At 36.3% G+C, this 19,071-nt stretch overlaps 1 protein-coding gene across 8 annotated transcripts in view; it reads right to left on the bottom strand.

Annotated features, from left to right (window-relative positions):
- RBFOX2 (RNA binding fox-1 homolog 2) overlaps positions 1 to 19,071 on the bottom strand; it is a 274,549-nt gene that overhangs the window by 14,085 nt on the left and 241,393 nt on the right. For 5 of the 8 annotated variants that reach the window (XM_069490849.1, XM_069490847.1, XM_069490845.1 and 2 more), the window contains exons 6-11: positions 15,112 to 15,204; positions 12,288 to 12,348; positions 8,391 to 8,444; positions 8,182 to 8,274; positions 6,561 to 6,693; positions 2,786 to 2,825 (exon numbers count right to left, since the gene is read on the bottom strand). In XM_069490849.1, the coding sequence (XP_069346950.1) occupies positions 2,786 to 2,825; positions 6,561 to 6,693; positions 8,182 to 8,274; positions 8,391 to 8,444; positions 12,288 to 12,348; positions 15,112 to 15,204 (474 nt within the window). The remainder of the gene's footprint in view (positions 1 to 2,785; positions 2,826 to 6,560; positions 6,694 to 8,181; positions 8,275 to 8,390; positions 8,445 to 12,287; positions 12,349 to 15,111; positions 15,205 to 19,071) is intronic. The other 3 variants (XM_069490851.1, XM_069490852.1, XM_069490850.1) reach the window with 2 other exon arrangements.

A 19,071-nucleotide genomic window follows, 5' to 3' on the forward strand; every position in this document is an offset into this window, starting at 1 on the left:
TTAATATAAATTAAGCAAAACCAGAAACTTAAAATCTTTTCCCTCATGTCTTCTCTTCAAGCTCTGATTCAGTGCACTATTTATCCTAGAAAAACCCTCCATTCTTTCTAGTTCTATTATGTGTTTCAGAGGAAACAAGAACTAAATGTACATTGATAGATTTCCACAAATAGAAAAATATACAAAGAAAAGTGAAACAAACTCAAGGCAAAACAATAGGTCTTTTTTTGTTCGTGTATGTTTTTAAAAAGCATCCTTTGCTTCCTCACATGTGGAATACAGAATACTGTGTTTTCAAGCTGTAGTTATATTAGGCCTAATGTAACAGTTACCCTACAACGTATTGTTCCTTTTCATTTGTGGGCGTGGGTATTATTTCATCACTAGCAACTTTTTTTTCTAAGTAACCCTGCTTTAAGATAGGAACTAAGAAAGATAATAACATTACTAGTAATTACTTTCATGAACAAGGGGCCAGTGGTCAAAAAAAAAAAAAAAAATTTGGCAAAATCACTGAATTACTTATGTTTAGCTTGATAAGGTAATCCAGTCAACAGATACAAAAATAAGAGTATTTTCTTGAAAGGTACAGAAAAATTATCTCTCTCAATAAAATCTTATAAAGTAAGGAAATAAGAGAACCATAAGCAAATATTTGGTTGGTTGACGTAACAAGGTGGAAGCAGGCAAATCTTAATACGATAGAAGTCAGCTGTACTTTAAAAAATTCCCCACATAAGGAAGATAATACAGGAAAAAAACTTGATTTAAAAAATGATTCCAAAGGAAAAACTTGCTCTAATAGACCAATTTCAAGAAAACAACTTAAATAACAAAGATGAGCTTCATGAGAATATGGATATTAATGTACATGGGACAATGTACATGCTAACATCATTTGTAGACATGTACATTAAAAAAATGTGTAATTTGGAATAAAAGTAGGATAGATTTCCCCAGTCCTCAAGTTTCACTGTGAACCTGAGAAAAAAGATACCTTTCATTACTTCTTGAAAACATTTTAAGGAAAGAGGTGGATTTTAATTGAAGTACAAAGAAAGGTAATGAAATAAGAATTTGTTGGGTTTTATTATGCTTGGCTACGTGAGTAATTTATGTAATTCTAGGTAAGTCACAATCTTTCTAAGAAACGTATCTGTAAGTTAGAAAGTTGGACCAAATCATGGCTAAATTAAGGCATACTTTAAAGGCCTACTCTAAGTAGTAGAGGTGAATCACCTATACCTTGGAGGATTATAATTATCCTATCTCTACTTACACGAAGCCTCTGAGTGCATTCTGCAAGTGTATTAACATTTTTAGATTGCTAGTCTAGTAGACTGTGGAAATAGAAATAGTTCACTAAAAAGGTCCCCTTATTGATTCTGGGAGGTAAGGGTGGAGAAAGCACTTCTAGACAATTTTAACCTATTCCTACAGAATCACTTCATGCTGACAAGTTTTTCTTATAAAATTGTCTCTTGGCCGGGCGCGGTGGCTCACGCCTGTAATCCTAGCACTCTGGGAGGCCGAGGTGGGCGGATCGTTTGAGCTCAGGAGTTCGAGACCAGCCTGAGCAAGAGCGAGACCCCATCTCTACTAAAAATAGAAAGAAATTATATGGACAGCTAAAAATATATATATAGAAAAAATTAGCCGGGCATGGTGGTGCATGCCTGTAGTCCCAGCTACTCGGGAGGCTGAGACAGGAGGATCGCTTGAGCTCAGGAGTTTGAGGTTGCTGTGAGCTAGGCTAACGCCACGGCACTCACTCTAGCCTGGGCAACAGAGTGAGACTCTGTCTCAAAAAAAAAAAAAAAAAAAAAAAAAAAAAAAAAATTGTCTCTTAATGACTTGAGTGATAAGACAAAGCGTGCGTTCAGAAAAAGACCATTTGGAAAGGTCCTAATAAAAGACTTCAAAACTCAAAAACTTCTACCCTGTGTCAGTTAGATCACTTTGTCCATATTTTAAACAATATGTGACAAACCAATTGCGGAACTTTAGCTATAGCTAAACAGTTTAAATAATGGAGTACATGTTAGCACGGCTAGTAGAATCAACAAATCTTGTACGACAGTCAAATGACTGGCAGAAGAGCCTAGGCTTCTAATTATGCCACTCATTTCCCCCTGCAGGCTCTTAAGAAGGTTGTGGACCTTTTGATAAAGGTCTTAAGTACCGAATATTTGGCATCCTTTCATTATTACACACTCTTCACTGGCATCAGTTCCTTATTTCACTTCCATAAGATAATAGTCTCTCAAAGTATGTAAAATAGGAAAACACACAGTTCAGAAGGCTTACTGCCATCTACATAAATCAAAGCTCTAATGATCTAAAGAGGGATATGAAATGAGAAGAAAAGCAGAAAAGGGAAAGAGCTGGTTTAAGGCTAAGCTAGTCCTGTTATTTATGTATGCAAATGACACGACAGTAATAAAAGACTTTAAACCTGCTGATCATCTCGCAAATAAATTAGTGATCCACAGAACATCTCTGGGTATAGGGAAGGGAAAAGAATATGTCCAGTAGACTGACCCTAGCAATGATCAGGAAACCCAAAGGCTTAGTTTTTGCACCCAGGGGCAAGCGCAGTGGCAGAGAAGCATGCTTGCATTCTTAAATATATAAATATATATATATATATCCACAAGGAAAAAGAAAATAAAAATTAAATAAATTATATTAAAAAAAAACCAAAACAAAACAAACCAAAGAAACAGAAAAAAAAGGCTGGCTTGTCAGGGGATGGGGTCGAGAAGGCCCCGGTGTGTGTACTTACATAGAGGTCAGCACCGTAAAATCCGTCCTGGTAAACCACACTGCAGAAAATCCACACAAAAACAAAAACAAAAAAAACAAAAGAACAGAAACACATTCCGGTTATTGAGGACGGCAGCATGCACATGCGCTCTACATAGGCAGGTGATGTATGAATACAAAACCTGGGCTTGGGGCCACAGCAAGTCAGTGAGAAAAATGTGAAAGTGCACACACAAGTTATACAGCTCCAGGACATGCGCGGAGAAGGAAAGGTGTGCAAAACTGGAATGCGCCACACAGGTATCTGGTAATTAAAGTAACATTAACACAATAAAAAGCACTCCCAGAAGAGCCTATTACAGCTATCTAAAATCTGCTGGACTGGAAACACCAACTTTTTGGATATGGAGTATTTTTAAAAATAAGCTTGCCCTAGGAGTAAGTTTTTCTTTAAAGAGCTTACAAAGGGGATCAGGGTGGAGAGGGATTTAATATGAAAAAAATAAACCCAACAAATTCCATTAGGGCAGGACTTGTATGCAAAGTGTGTTTCAAAATTATGTTTAATATTTTGTTTTCAGTTTTGTGGTAATATATAAATTTTTTTCTGATATCCATACATCACCTGCTTTTTACCCTGCACATTAGACATGCGATAAGATTTGGCTGATCACACAAGCATGCAAAGTATTATTATTCAGCATTTTAAGAACCAATGCAACACCTCAGAAAAACAAGTCAATCAATTCTGACCAAAGTAAACAGAGAAATGTAATTAAAAAAAAAAAAACACAACCAAAAATACCCACAATGCATTGCTTTCACAAGCAGAGATAATGAGCTAAAGGTTAAGGTGATTGGTCCAAGGTCCAAGAATTGAAAGGTGCAGTGGGGATCCCAGATAGTAACAATATAATCCAGAGTGGGAAGGAGTAACTGGAAGATTTTAAGTGTTCTTTTTTGACCATAAGAGTATTCATGAAATTCTGAAAAATACAATTGACAACTGAAATTCTGGGCATGATCAAGGATCATCCTGTCTTATTTAGAAGAATTAAACTGAGAAGGTAGCTGGTTAGGAATAGAAAAATTTATTTTCCTATTTAGATAATGAATTTGTAACAAACATACAATGCATGACTTTTTTTTTTTAAATACTGAGTGACACTATACTATTACTCTTAAAATACAGATTTTCAACTTTTGAGGTATTTTTGTACATATAGACTTTCTCCAAAACATTACTTTGGGACCAAAAGACATGGAATAGTGGAGATACAAGACAAAACTTTCTTTTTCATACTTGTTAAGTGAAGATTTGGCTATTTTAATTTAGATGATCTGTTTATTTATTGTTTCTTCAACTAAACAAGCTGGAAATTTTCACTAATACCTTCTCTGTTACAATAAACAGGCTGGCAAGTAAAGTCATCAAATCATATTTTCAACTTGGATATGAAATAACCTGTTTCTTATAGGTAGCTGAAAAGTTTCTTAATTCTATTTCCAATGACATTTTGTTGTATTTACAGGATAGTATGGTCATACTCTGTAGTGCCTCAAATATGCTATGCCTTTGTATTATACAACAGGCAAATCAAACTCATCTTTGATGTTCATTTAACTAAGCCCTATCATTTGCATAGCTTCCAATTGCAGTTAAAGTCTGATATTGGAAAGTAATCTAACTCTCAATTGTATTTTGTTAAAAAAGAGACTTGTTCATAATGAGAAGGCTGATAAACTGGAAAACACAGGTCAAGTAGTAATTAACCTTCAAAGATTTTAGTAAGGGGATATAGGCAAAGATTTAAAAATATTCTTCCTATAGAAAAGAGTGCTGGCATTAAAAACATGAATATATTTTACCCTAAATTGAATCACTTATTGAGAATACTCATTTAAATTCTGGAAGAATTCCAATATTCCTTGTATCAAATGCCACAAGGAAGCTAGAACACAATGATTAATGATGAAATTAGTTTAAGTTTACTAAGCTAAAAAGCAATTCTAGGCCATTCCCCATAAAATACTGGACTTATTCCTTGCCATCTTCCATGTAAATAGGTGGTTTAGTTAATAAAAAGGAAAACATGGGAAATTAGTGTTCAATGTAATGCACAGAAATTGATGTGATTAGACATAAAGGTAAAATATTTTTGCGCAAATATATACCTGACATAGACTTGGTAGAGAATGGATTCTCAAGTTTGGCCAATATACTGAAATGACCTACACTGAATAGGAATGCATTTAACCACTTTATAAAGTAACTTAGGAATGTTACAAAAAGAAGTCCCATGTTCCTGGTGAGCAGTCTCTCTTTGCAAACATGACAGTAAACTCTCTCGGGCTGAAATGGAAGATACTTCAGGAATAATTTTCCTAGTGTGTAGAACTTCCAAAAAGTTCGTTTTTATATTTCATTTGAATATTTTTTGAAGAAACACTACTGCATATTTACTTCTTTAAAAAGAGATGTCAGAGGTTGAAGGTCAAAGGTCAAGTTGTGAGAAAAAAGGATAAAATTAAAAGTAATGGTAGAAGATGGAGATGATGGAATGCATGGGATTTAAACATCTATAAACTGCAAACAAAAGTTAATTTCTGAAGCAGTTCCCTTGCAGTGTCTTTTGGAGCCTGCCCACTTCAACATGCATACTTGCCTTGTCTAATAAAAATGCTTTAATTCTGTGGAATGGAGAACTCCTAATGGTATGTCCATTTGGTCTACGAATGAATGAATGCTAAATTAGTACACCTCAAGGCTAAGCCAATTTTGTTGTCAGAAAAGGACATACAAAGGAAGCTCTTTCCCTTTACATTTTAACTAACTAGCAGCCAATAAACAGGCTTCTCTGCCACTATTTATCCCTCAGTAAGAATACAGAAAAAAACCTGTCATAGGCAGAGAAAAGATGAGGAAGAGAAATGTCACATCTTTGAAGAGCGAAAGTCCTTGGTATGACTGACTTATAAAAGTCCACTCTTTATAAAAATATACATTGTAGGCTGACACTGAGAAACAACTAAAAACAAAACCTGCCATCTTCACTCCTTCTCTCCCATTCAATAACAAAGGATTTATTTGTTGCTATGGAATCATTCCACTGCATGAGACACCCTCCATACAAAAATCAAAGGGTGAAGGATGCTCAGCTGCATTAGTTGTTTTACCATCATTCAGAAGCCAACTGCAGTTTAATTCCTCCTACTTCTCCCTTTCTCCCTTGATTCAATTGGACTTGGCTCATCTTAGAATTAACCTCTTTTAATCCATTTCCTACAAAGAAAGCAAATCCATTGTGGGTAACTAGCTCTGCTGCTCACCACCCAGGCAGTGAAACCAAAGGGGAGGGCACATGTGACAGCCTTGGCCCCAACACGGGGTGGCGATAAGGGGGTGAACACAGCAGATGCAGTCTTGTACTACAATCTCGAGCTCCTCTTTTGGTTCTCTGCAGTAATGTTAATCCATATTCGTGCGCTGCTGAGTGAACTCCATGCCAACACACTGCTAGTAAACACAAGGCAGTTCTGGCTACTGTCTTAAGCCATTACCATGAGGGCTTAAGGTGGCCAAAATGAAGGTCTATATAATGAATTGATATTTGGTTACATTCTGATGATGGTATATTTTGGTTCTTGCCATCTAATCTGTTAATTTGCAAATATTTGTTGAATGTCTACAATGTGGCACGGCAACGTCCGAGAAGTTATGAGAGGGCCATGGTATTCTTTTTTGTCCAATTGCTCATTTTAGAAACATATTGATTTTGGAATCTAATGCTTACCCTGGATAGGCGGGGATGGCTGTTGGAGGTACTGCTCGGACTGCACCATATACTGTCCGCCCTCTGCCCCTCAGATGGGCTCCTCTGAAAGCGGCCGCCGTGGTGGCTGCAGTTGGGTAAGGGAAGCCAGGAACTAAAGGGAGACCCAAAATATGACAGAAATTTCAACTTGCATTCAATAGCAGGTATATAGGCACAATTTGCTGTGAACCAATTACAGAAAAGATGAAAAGATAGGTACACATCTTTTGTGAAAAGGTGGCGCACATAATATTCAGTAAATCTCCTACCCTGGGTCTCTGACTGGGAAAGAAATGGAAACAGAGACCTAACATGCAAAAGCAAATTATTCCATGCCTCACAAATCTGCAGTGAGTTTTCTTGGCTGCTTCCCAGTTTTGGCATCACAATGCAAGCTGGTGATAGAGAGGTCAAGAGGCTCTGAGGACTACTGCCATAGTAAGAGACAGACTTTTTTTTTTTTTTTGTTGAGACAGAGTCTCACTTTGTTGCCCAGGCTAGAGTGAGTGCCGTGGCGTCAGCTTAGCTCACAGCAACCTCAAACTCCTGGGCTTAAGCGATCCTACTGCCTCAGCCTCCCGAGTAGCTGGGACTACAGGCATGCGCCACTATGCCCGGCTAATTTTTTCTATATAGATTTTTAGGTGTCCATATAATGTCTTTCTATTTTTAGTAGAGACGGGGTCTCGCTCAGGCTGGTCTCGAACTCCTGACCTTGAGCAATCCACCCGCCTCGGCCTCCCAGAGTGCTAGGATTACAGGCGTGAGCCACCGCGCCCGGCCGGAGAGACAGACTTTTAATTACTATAAGCAGTTAAAATCAGACTGACATAAACTCTTTAATGGGCCAATTATTAACTTTGTTTCTAAATGTTATTATCTGTATATAATATTCCTCAAAAGAATACTCTTTTTGTATTTTTACATGATGCCTACCTCCAAGGCATACAATAGTCTTTAGATGTTTCATTAGTCAATTTCATTCCTTTATCTAAAATGTTTTAATCCAGAAATGAAGGCGAGAGGGAAACCACTCCTCCCCCTATTGTCTTGTACCCTTTAAAGAGGCAGGCATTTCCCAAGGGCCTATTTTAAGTGTGCCATCCTCTAGAAAACACAAAGAGACATTGGTTCCATGTCCACCGAATCCTGTTTATACCTCTTGCTGGAGTAAAATGGCTCAGGTCAAAATGACTTTAGAGACATCAACAGAGCCGAAAATAATCAATAATACTGGAAGTGTTTTTAAGCGATACTCTCCTGGAGGGCCTAAGGCTGACCTGCGGAGGATGTGTATAATATACTTAACACATAGTTGCTTTTTTTGTTCTCTTTATTATCAAGTACAGACTAAAATATTCTTTATACGTTCTTACCCCCTCTACCTTTTCCAACTATTTTTGTTTTATGGCAATCTTAATACATGGTCAAGAAAATTCTAGCACAGTTTAAGCAGGACAGGGCATTGAGATAGTATTTACTATTCCTCTTGAGAATGTTTCCTTTTCAGTTGCATATTATACTGGGGGAAAAAACCCCTAGCACATCACTGCTCACTCACAATATCAAAATCCATGCCAGGCCAACATAGGCTACTTACTGATTAGAGGAATGTAAGTGTTGATACCCCCTCTTCCAGATAGGGGTACTGCCGCATCATTGCCTAGGGACACATCTGCTTGAAAGCTGGATGCTGATTGCATTTCAAAAAAATTTAAAAATGCAAAACGATTACAAAGGAATAGCAAATTGAAAAACAACAGATGCTGTTACAGTTAGCACCAATGGAAACATTAACTTAAATACTACCTGCATATAACTCAGGACCATATACAGCTCCAACTACTGGGCTTAATTTCCAACCTGAAATGGAAAAAAAGAACAGTGAGCATTTAAGACTACGTGAAGAAAAGGAGTGATCAATGCATGTCAAGCTGGCTTCAGACATCTCTGAGTCTATTTTTGCTTATTATCAACTTCTCTTTAGAATGCCAGTTTGGGGTTTATATGAGAGGATAATAATAGCATTGTCTTTAAGCAGGATTAGCACAGTAAAGGGATAACAAGGGGCTGGGGGATAGGGCGGGCAGGAGTAGCGAGGTAGGGGTTGGGGGAGAGAGAGAAAGAGAAAGAAATTGGGAAGGAGGGAGAAAGAGAGGGAATGATGGGAGAAAAAAGAAATATAAATAAATCCTGGGGTTTGGTTTAGTGCTCTCACAGAACTACCCCAGATGATCTATTCTTAATTTAAAAAAAGGAAAGAAGGCAGAATATATGTCATTCTGTACCACACTGTGATATATTTTCTTATATATCATCTTAACCCTGTTTACTACTCTAGTTGGCTTTGTTTTTTTTCCTGAGATAAGGTCTCACTCTGTCACCCAGGCTAGAGTGCAGTGGCATCATCACAGCTCACTGCAACCTCAAACTCCTGGGCTCAAGTGATCCTCCTGCCTCAGCCTCCCCGATAGCTGGGACTACAGCACATGCCACTATGTTCAGCTAATTTTTCTATTTTTTGTAGAGATAGGGTGTTACCATGTTGCTCAGGCTGGTCTCAAACTCCTGGCCTCAAGTAATCCTCTCACCTCGGCCTCCCTAAGTGCTAGGATTGCAGGCATGAGCCACCATGCCCAGCCTCCTCTAGTTGTTTTAATAAAGGTATCTTTTGACTGAATTTTTATGTGGCCTGGATCTTTGACTCCATATTCAATTATACCACACTGGTATTCTGGGTAAACTAAAATCCCCTTTCATCGGGATTTACCATTGAGATTTCATTGGGGTTCACCGAATAAAAAAAGAAAAGACATGCAATAATAAAATTCAAAGTATCTTCCCAACTTCAATGCATGTCTTCTGAGGTTTCAATTTGTAATGAACACATTTAAGTTAATCAAACTTTTAAGCTAATGGACACTAGACGCCTATAGAACATTGGCTTAAGCATTCATTAATTTAAGAGTTTCCAAACAACACTGCTTAATGTTAAATTTATTTCTTCTTTGCCTTTTTTATATTTATGGGAATATGACAAGTATTTTTTTAAAAAAGAAAAGTATATTACTACTCATTGACAGTGAATGAGAATTCCATATGAAAACTTTAACCAGTATTTATTAAATTTATTACATAATAAGCAAACATACCCTATTGTTATTCTGAAAGACTGGCTCTTTTGTTGATTCCTTTTATATAATCTCAAGTTCCTAGCATTTTGTCACAGTTACTGTATAAATATATGAATGGAAAGAAGAAAAGGCCAATTCTATTGAAATTACTAGATTTAAATGGCCATAAGTGAAGACATTTTATTCAAGAGAAAATCCCATTTATTCTGGGGATTCACTCCAATCTCTCATTCATCATTTTATGTGCTTGTGATGGTGATGTCTCTTCATCATTCTACATAAAATTTTGGCAAAATCTTGGTTCAAATCCTACTTGAGTTGTAAGAGCATAAACATTCTGCAATGTCAAATGTCTGCAAATTGCACAAATAATGTATCATGTTTCTGCAAAAATTAAGTGATTCCAACCAACATAAATGAAAATGCTAAGAATTCACCAGAAGGCACCCAACATACTCTTTTTAGGACTCTTAACACAGCAACAGCAGGTTTCTTGAATATTAGGCTTGAATATTAATTTAGAATAATATTTTTTAAATGAACGACCTTTTTCTTACCTACCAATGGCACTACTTCCTGAGCACTCCCTTTAAATCCAAACAATGGATGCACCTTGATATGTTCTTTGCAATACTTTGAGTATGTTTGGTTTTGTAGAATTTACAATGTATTTTCACAGATGTCATTTGACCTTCATAAAACCCAAAGAGGAAGGTAAGACAGGCACCACATCTGCAGCTTTGGGTAAGTACTGTACTTCTCTGGGCTTCATTTCCTAAATAATAAGCTAAGAGGATTGACCTTTGATGATTTATAAAGAACCTTCTAGTGCTAAAATTCTGTGTTCTCCAATTTATAGACATGAAAATAGAACAAGACAGGTTAAGAAACTGGTCCACTGTCACAGAGTAAAATGAAGAGTTAAATTTATTTTTTTTATTATTATTTTTTTTTTTGAGACAGAGTCTCACTCTGTTGCCCAGGCTAGAGTGAGTGCCGTGGCGTCAGCCTAGCTCACAGCAACCTCAAACTCCTGAGCTCAAGCGATCCTCCTGTCTCAGCCTCCCGAGTAGCTGGGATTACAGGCATGCACCACCACGCCCGGCTAATTTTTTCTATATATATTTTTAGCTGTCCATATAATTTCTTTCTATTTTTAGTAGAGATGGGGTCTCGCTCTTGCTCAGGCTGGTCTCGAACTCCTGAGCTCAAAGATCCGCCCACCTCGGCCTCCCAGAGTGCTAGGATTACAGGCGTGAGCCACCACGCCCGGCCTGAAGAGTTAAATTTAGAGTAGAATTTCTGTCTTCTGAATTCTAGTCAGAGGTTCTTTCTGTCACATCATTTTCCTTGGATCTAAAGGAGTTTGCCATTCTTTGCCTCTCCTTTCTATTTTGTTTACATCAGGTTTTTACTGACATTGCGGAAATTTGTTTTTGTAATAGCAATGAAAATAAGACAACAAGAGGCAAAGTGGGAAGCAGTGGTATCACATGATTACAACAGTGATAAAATGGGTGGGGAAAATGCAAATTATGCTGACAAATTTGTATCACCTATGTGAAAAGCTGGGCTAAATATTAAAGGCTTTATGAGATGGACTCAATACTAATGTATTTCTACTTAAGACATTACAGCACATACAGCCATATGCTAGCACAGTGGTTTCAAACTTATTTAAAAAGCAGCAGAAACTCCTCCTTTTATTATAGATAAAAATCTTATGCAGACCTCTAAAATACACAACAGTGAATGAGGAGTTGCTCAGGCTAAAGTGGAACCAGAGATCTCAGGACCCAACTCAACTGGTTTCTTCTTTTTTCTTTCCCAAGCTGGTTCTGTAGAATACAGTCTGCAAAACTACTGTTGGACTACAGCTTAAAATTATACTCCATCTCATTTACAGAACATGAGTCTAGATTAAATTTGAAACTGATATAAAAGTTCTGTTTTTGTTAAGGCAAATTATTCATAGAAAATCTCCTTCTCAATAAGAAACATTTTTAAAATTTAACAAGATAATATGTAATCATCGAATAGAAAATTATACATACATATCCATACACCCAAGGTCGTTACCTCTAGGCCTTCTAAGGACAGCAAGGGGTCCAGAATTATAAAAGTGATTAAAACATACTTATTCTCCCAATTTATTCCTTCCATGCTTGGAGGAGTAGGAATCAGTAGTAAAAGTGAGAGTTGATGGGCATCCAGGAATATTATGGACAAATCTAACATATTACAAAGAACTACAGCAATGAGAAAAGAGGGTGCTCAAGCGGGATCTCATCTGGGTTAACAGGCAACCTTAAATGGCATGTTTGTACTGTGTTGAAGATAAACCTTACTTAGAACCTAACACCTTAATAACTAAAAAACTTAGCTTAATTCTAAAGGAAAAATTAATTTTTAAAGATAAAATATTCTCTTAGGTAAAGAGACTAATTCAATGTAAATTAAACAAACTGTTTTAAGACTGAAATAAAGAGAAATTCTTACAAGTTTATAAAAAGTTCATATATTTACATGGGAATAAATGACATTTTTCTAAAGATGATTTGTAATTTCTTACCATTTGCATATGGTGTGACCATCTTCTTATTGGTCATTACTCGTGCTGTAGCATTATTCACCTAAAAGTAACAAGTAGAAAGAAGGGCAGGGAAAAAGTAGAGCACATTAGGGAACATGGATTTGCTTATCCAATAACACAATACTTAGTTTAAAATGTAAATTTCTGAGAGCATTGATCTAAATAATTAATACAGCAATATAAAATATTAATACATACTATTTGAATTAAAGTGCTTATTAGGCTAACAAGAGTAAAATGCAGTTTCTTGGTCTCAAAATAGAAAATTAGGGCTACTTTACTACCCAGTACTTAAAAAAAAAATCCATTTGCAAGTTCTTTGGAGATCTTTTAAACAGAGAAGTCTCTGCACTAAGGAAAATGTGGAAAAAAAGTAAATAGGAAAGTTTGAAGTTCATTAATAAAACAGAGGGTTACTACATAGGTCATGAAATAGATTTATGGGAAAGTGATAGAATAAGTCTATTAACTTCATCTGTCCTCATGTTCAGCATTTTTTATATATCTGTCTAAGATATTACTAAGGTGAGTAACAAATATAAGAACTTAAGATTCCCATGTTGACAGTCTTCAGGACCATTCTGAATTTTTTAGGCTAACTGGTGTATTTAGAAATAAAGTTTTCAGAAGGCCTTTAAAATAGGTACTTATAAGAATTGAGAAAATAAAGTGTTTATTTTGTTTAATGGTACTCTCCACCCTCATTACAGAACTGCATAATGTAAGCATTCTCAGTGCCAGGGCAGGAGGTGTTACACAGATGGCGCTGCTGAGGAAAAGAGGGATGGAGCTTAGAAGCCAAGATACTGCAGCTCTTACGAGGAGGGTAAAGCCTCACCGTGGAACTCGATTATATACTATGTTGTCTGGTCATAAAACATGCCAATTTTAAAAACAATTATAAAATATAACTGTCTTACTTTGCCTCTTCGAATTTACATTGTGCTAAAGTTGTGTAGTGATAAATCTGTATTATAAAAAAAAAACAATCTTAGGTAGCACTGGGACTAAAAAAATTTTCTGTCTTTTAAGGTCAGTACAGTGATAATTCTCTACGTGAGGAAGAGCCTGAAACTCCATTTACTCTAGTTTGACCCACCAAATAATATAAACATTTCACATTTAAAAAGAAAGAATGGGATACAACAATGATGAGACTGAGAGCATGCAGTTAAAAAACACACACACACACAAATAAAAGAAAGAAAAAACAATCAATTTTGGAAAGAAGGGAAAAAGTGAAGAGCCAGGTTCTCACAGATAAGGATTAGAATGAAGCAAGAGCTAAAACCAGCTGCTGGAGCAGAATGCAACCAAGCACTTAAAAGGAAAAATGGCCAGAACCAATCAGAAACCACCAGTCAGCAAGAGACCAACAGCTGCATGGAACTGAAGGGATGGGGAAGGAAGAACGGTGAAAGGGACAGGAGCAGGGATTTGGGTAAAGAGAGTAATAAGGTAAGGAAAAAGAAAAGAGAGTCAGGAAGGGTGTAACGGGCAGGAAAGAGGCAGCAAGGGCAAAGAAAAAACAGAGCTACAAACAGAGGTTTGGGAAAGAGGAAAAGGAGGAAACGAAGTAGGGGCAGGAAGTGCATTAATAATACCAGCCAAACTGGAGTTCAGTAACTCTGAGTAAGATGTGCAAGGGGAAAAAAATCACCATGAAGTCAGTAATCAAACAGCTCAGACTGCTACAAAACAATATGTACATCCAAAGTCCAGGCGGCATTACTCAACAGCATTGAAAATAAAAGGGAGAAAGGAAAAGGAAGAGGAACAAGTCAAATCACATTTTGTAGTGTTAATGTGAGATGGCAGATGGACTTTTTCTTTCTTATTTAATTGTTTTGTAATTACATTTTTAAAAGCTTCTTCTCTAGTGCTTTTGTTTCACTTACCGCCAACGGGCACCATCGCCAGCATTGTGTATAGTTACCATGGAAAGAGTGAGTCAAGTGAAGGGCCCTAAATGCTAAACCATTGGAAAGGAGGGGAAAAAAAGCAAAATATGCAGACATCTTACTCAAAATGGTGGCTTTTATATTTAATACTTTTAAAAATTGGGAAAGGGGGAAAGGAGCCAGTTAACCCTCAGTGCATTATCAAAAAGGGCTGGTGAATACCAGGTGGCTAACTTAATCAAAATTACAGTACATTTGCCAGCCAGCCATCAAATCCTCTATTTGAGGATTTTATCTATAAAAATTTAAGAATTAACTGTCGAAATTCTTGGTATTAGATATATTTAAAAAACTATGCAAGTTTTGGATTCTTTCCTCCCTCCCCACAACCTCTATAATCTTCTGTTCCGTGCTTATCACGTGCACATAGAGGCGAACTGGCCTCCCAAGAGAAAACGGATATTGGCTGGCCCCTTGATTCATTACAGAACACAGTGTTATAAATTGGATGATTTTTAGACATTTTTCAAGTTAGTTTTGCTTAGGCCTGATCACAGGAATTCAGAGTCTCGCAAACTGAAGCAAAGGAAAAAAATCAAGAGAGCAGAAGGATGAATATTTTGGAGAAAAAAATGTAAATGAAAAACAAACATACATACGCACACAAAAAAATCAAAATTAAAACCCCCAAACAACAAAAAAAAATGGGGGAAGAGGAAGCAGATAGAAATGTTACTTTTACACATTTTAGTGCCAGGTGAAGAACACAGAGATACAAACACACATACATGTGCACGCACACACACAAACAAGACAAGGTTCCAAATGTGAAATAAGTGAGGCAATACAAAAAAAGAGAAATAAAAATATAAACCAGAAATTGAATTATTGAAGACATGCACCTCGATTTTACGGCCCTCTACCACGGTGCCGTGTAATTTCTCCCTGGCCCTGTCTGCATCAGCACTATTCTCGAAAGTTACGAACCCGAATCCCTGCATGCAGCGGGAGAAGGGGGGAAAACATGCACATCGTTATATTGAAATACTGATCTCTTGGTAAATAGAGAAAAAATATCACAGTATGAAACCGACATCAGCAACAACTCAGCAATACTCTTCCAAAGTCATATTTTTGGTCCATGCATATTTTGTAAAGGGAAATTAAATCCAATAAAAGAATAAAGAACTGTAATAATGATAATAATAATAATTTAATTAACAGAAATATAACAATAAAATAAAACATAAAGCATGTGAGGCCAGACCAAAATTAAGGTATAGAGTTACTCAGGTCAAACTATTCCATCAAGAATCTGAACAGGCAGGGCATGGTGGCTCACGCCTGTAATCCTAGCACTCCAGGAGGCCAAGGCAGGAGGATTGCTTGAGGCCAGGAGTTCGAGACCAGCCTGAACAAGAGCGAGACCCCATATCTACAAAAAATAGAAAAAATTAGCCAAGCGGCAATAGTGGCATGTGCCTGTAGTCCCAGCTACTCAGGGGGCTGAGGCAGGAGAATTGATTGAGCCTAGGAGTTTGAGGTTGCAGTGAGCTGTGATGACACCGCTGCACTCTAGCCTGGGCAACAAAATGAAACTCTGACTCAGAAAGGAAAAAAAAAAAAAAAACAGAATCAAACAATTTTTAATGTTTTCCCTTTCTCTTTCAATTAATGCTGTTAATTTAATGTACATGTTCATTTACGTAATATTTTTAAAGATTTAATTAAATTTACTCTCTGACATCCCAAATCTATTATTCCCCAGTAAGTGTTACATGAAATCTGATATTCAGGTTCAATCATGGCATGAGATCTTTTACCAGGTCTACTAAGTTTAGCCCCACTGTGCCTGTTGCTTACATCACTATTAATTGCACTGGGAACTGGATAATTCAAGACAGTCTTGAAGTGCAATTTTGTATGTACCGGGTGTGAAAGAGGCGAGCGCTCATGTTCTAAGCAAATGAAAATATTACTAAGCAGTGGTCAGTCAATCATGACTTCTCTTCAATGCCAATTTTAAATGACCAGAATGGTACTTACAGTAAAAATATGCAGCTGAATTTCAGAAAATTGGTAACTCAAATTTGCCTAAATTATACATTTGTTGATGTTTATATCTGCTATTAAATGTATTAGTAATTGTCCACATAGAGAAAAAAGGACAGTCAATAGGCAATGGGAATGAGATCTACATCAGTGGTATCAGTCGTATACTATCCAAAAGAAAAAGAATACCATAAAACAGCAATATAACTGCTACAGTGAGTTGGGATTAATTTATTTGTCTCTTGCGGATGCTACAAAAATACAATGGAGCTTTAATTCATTAAATAGACAAATCAGGAGACCATGGAGTTAACTAACTTCATTCCTCTGTTCACATACTACCATACTAACATCATCAAGATTTACTATGTATTTACATGATTATTTCAGAAAGCATCACATCAGCTTTATTCCAGGTGCTTTGTCCTAATCTTTGTACTCTGCAACTATAATTTTAAAAATCATTTCTCAAGCTACTCGTATCTGCAGAGGGGTAAATTCCTAGGATTTTCTGTAAAGTCCTCATTTTCCAATAGCTTCATGGTCCCATCCGTCTAGCATTTTGTAAATATTTCATCGTAAGATAACTCAGAACTCTTTATTTTTAACTGAAGTTCTGCCTTGCTGCTTAATAACATGACTACTCCTTTATGTAAGAAACATATTCTTAACTGAGATGGTAAATAGTAAGCATTGCTCAATAAAAAGATTTCACAAAAGTAATGCCATTGTTTTGAAAAATCTGATTACTCGGTATTCTAAAAGATTATGTGGATGGGTGGTGTTTGGAAGATTCCAGCGAATTCTCTCTACCCACAATCTGGGTATCACAAATATCCTAGAAAGTACAATGCTAAGCTGACAGAAATTTTAAAATGTATGTTGCCTGGAATGGAATACTAGTATTGGTAATTTTAGTTAATACTCTCCTTAACATGGGAACATATTTTCACACAAATTTTTTATATCAACATGTTATAGCCACTTTGACACCTTGAGGTATGAAATAATATTCAGTTGCACCACTTGTCATCTACACCAGCAGCTACCGAAGACAAGCAGTCCCCTCTCCAATCCTGGAGAGTTCTCCAATACGGAAGTTAAACTTTTGGTAAAAGGTCATAGATAGTGATGAGTTTTTATAACACACTTGAGAAACATGATAACCTATATTCCAACAGATTCCCACAGTCATAAATTTTATGCCTTGGGTTAAATTAATAAATTATAAATTAATAGTTAGATTACTATTAAGTTATATAATGACTAATACCTAGGTTTTTAATTTTAGCATTACAACTATCTACCTATATCTACACACCCATATTCAAACTTACATACTTGTCATCTTAAATAAAACCATGAGGTAGAAAGGATAGATATATTGGTTTCATTTTGAAGGTAAACAAACTGAGTCAAACTGAGGTTAAGTACCCAAGAATATACAGCTAATGGTGAGAAAATCAGAAATTCAGCTCTGCAAATCTGAGCTCAGTATTCTATTTATTAAACTACATTAGTCCTAAAATCCTTCTAATTTTCTTTTTCAAATATAATTGCTAAATGTCTTCTATCATCTTCCTTTCTGGAATCTGTAGAGAAACATCAGTGATATAATAAATGTGTCCAAACGAATGGAGGGTGGTATCATAAGCATTAAAATTTTACAGTCAGCAAATGACAAAGTTTAACATTAATATCTGTTTGTGTAAGATTTTTCTCAATAATGACTTTAATATTCTGGAACAAAATTTCATTTTTAAATGTTTTAACTGTGTTTTATTTTAAAAGGTGTTTGTTATATACTAAAGAAAGTGCTGATAATCAAGATACCAAAGATATAAAAATAAAACAGTATTTTCCTAGGGTAATAGAGGGAAGACGGCCTTGTCGATCCTTTGGGATTCTCTAATATGAAACATAGAGGTAAGAGAATTTCCTTCTTTCCTTGAATATAAACAGACCTTTTGGTAGGCAGAATAATGCTTCCCCCGAAGTTGATCATGTCCTAAGTTGGAACCACTGAATATGTTACCTTACATGGCAAAAGGGATTTTGCAGATGCGATTAGGTTAATGAATCTTGAAACAGAGATTATCCTGGATTATCCTGTTGGGCCCAATGTAATGCAGTGGCCCACAGTGGCCACTGTACTGTGATTGTAAGTGAAAAGCAGAAGCAGGAGCGTCAGATCAGAGTAAAGCAGCCTGAGAAAGACTTGACCAGCTACTGCTGGCTTTGAAAACAGAAGGGAGCTACAGTCCAAGGAATGTGGGCAGCCTCTAGAAGCCGGAAAAGGCAAGGAAATAGATTATCCCTTAGTGCCTCCTGAAGGAATATAACACCTTGATTTTAACCTCATGAGACCCATTTCAGACTTCTGATCTCCAGAACTGTAAGATAATAAATATATGGTTTTAAGACACCAAATTTGTGGTAATCTGTTTAGAAGCAATAGGGAATTAACATATAACTCTCCTAACTAAAGTCTGAGATTAAGAAAGTAAGAGGTATAACCACCATTTTAAAAGTATTGTTCTTAAGTATTTTTCTCTCATGTTGAAACTTTAAACAGGTGATTTTCCATCAACCCAAACTTCATGTTTCCTTATCTATTACATTTATAATTCAGTTTCAGTAATATTAATTCAAAGCTTTAAAAAAATTTTAATGCACTATTTCTTCAATATACTTTAGCATTTTAGAAAAGGTGCCAGTCCTAGAATCAAAGGGGCTTAATGAAAAAAGGAAAAAAAGTGCCGAAAACTGTGCTAAGGATATTCGGAGATCATCCAGGGTTAAAAGTTACC

Source organism: Eulemur rufifrons, chromosome 16, assembly GCF_041146395.1.
Source record: "Eulemur rufifrons isolate Redbay chromosome 16, OSU_ERuf_1, whole genome shotgun sequence".
Lineage (NCBI taxonomy): Eukaryota > Metazoa > Chordata > Mammalia > Primates > Lemuridae > Eulemur > Eulemur rufifrons.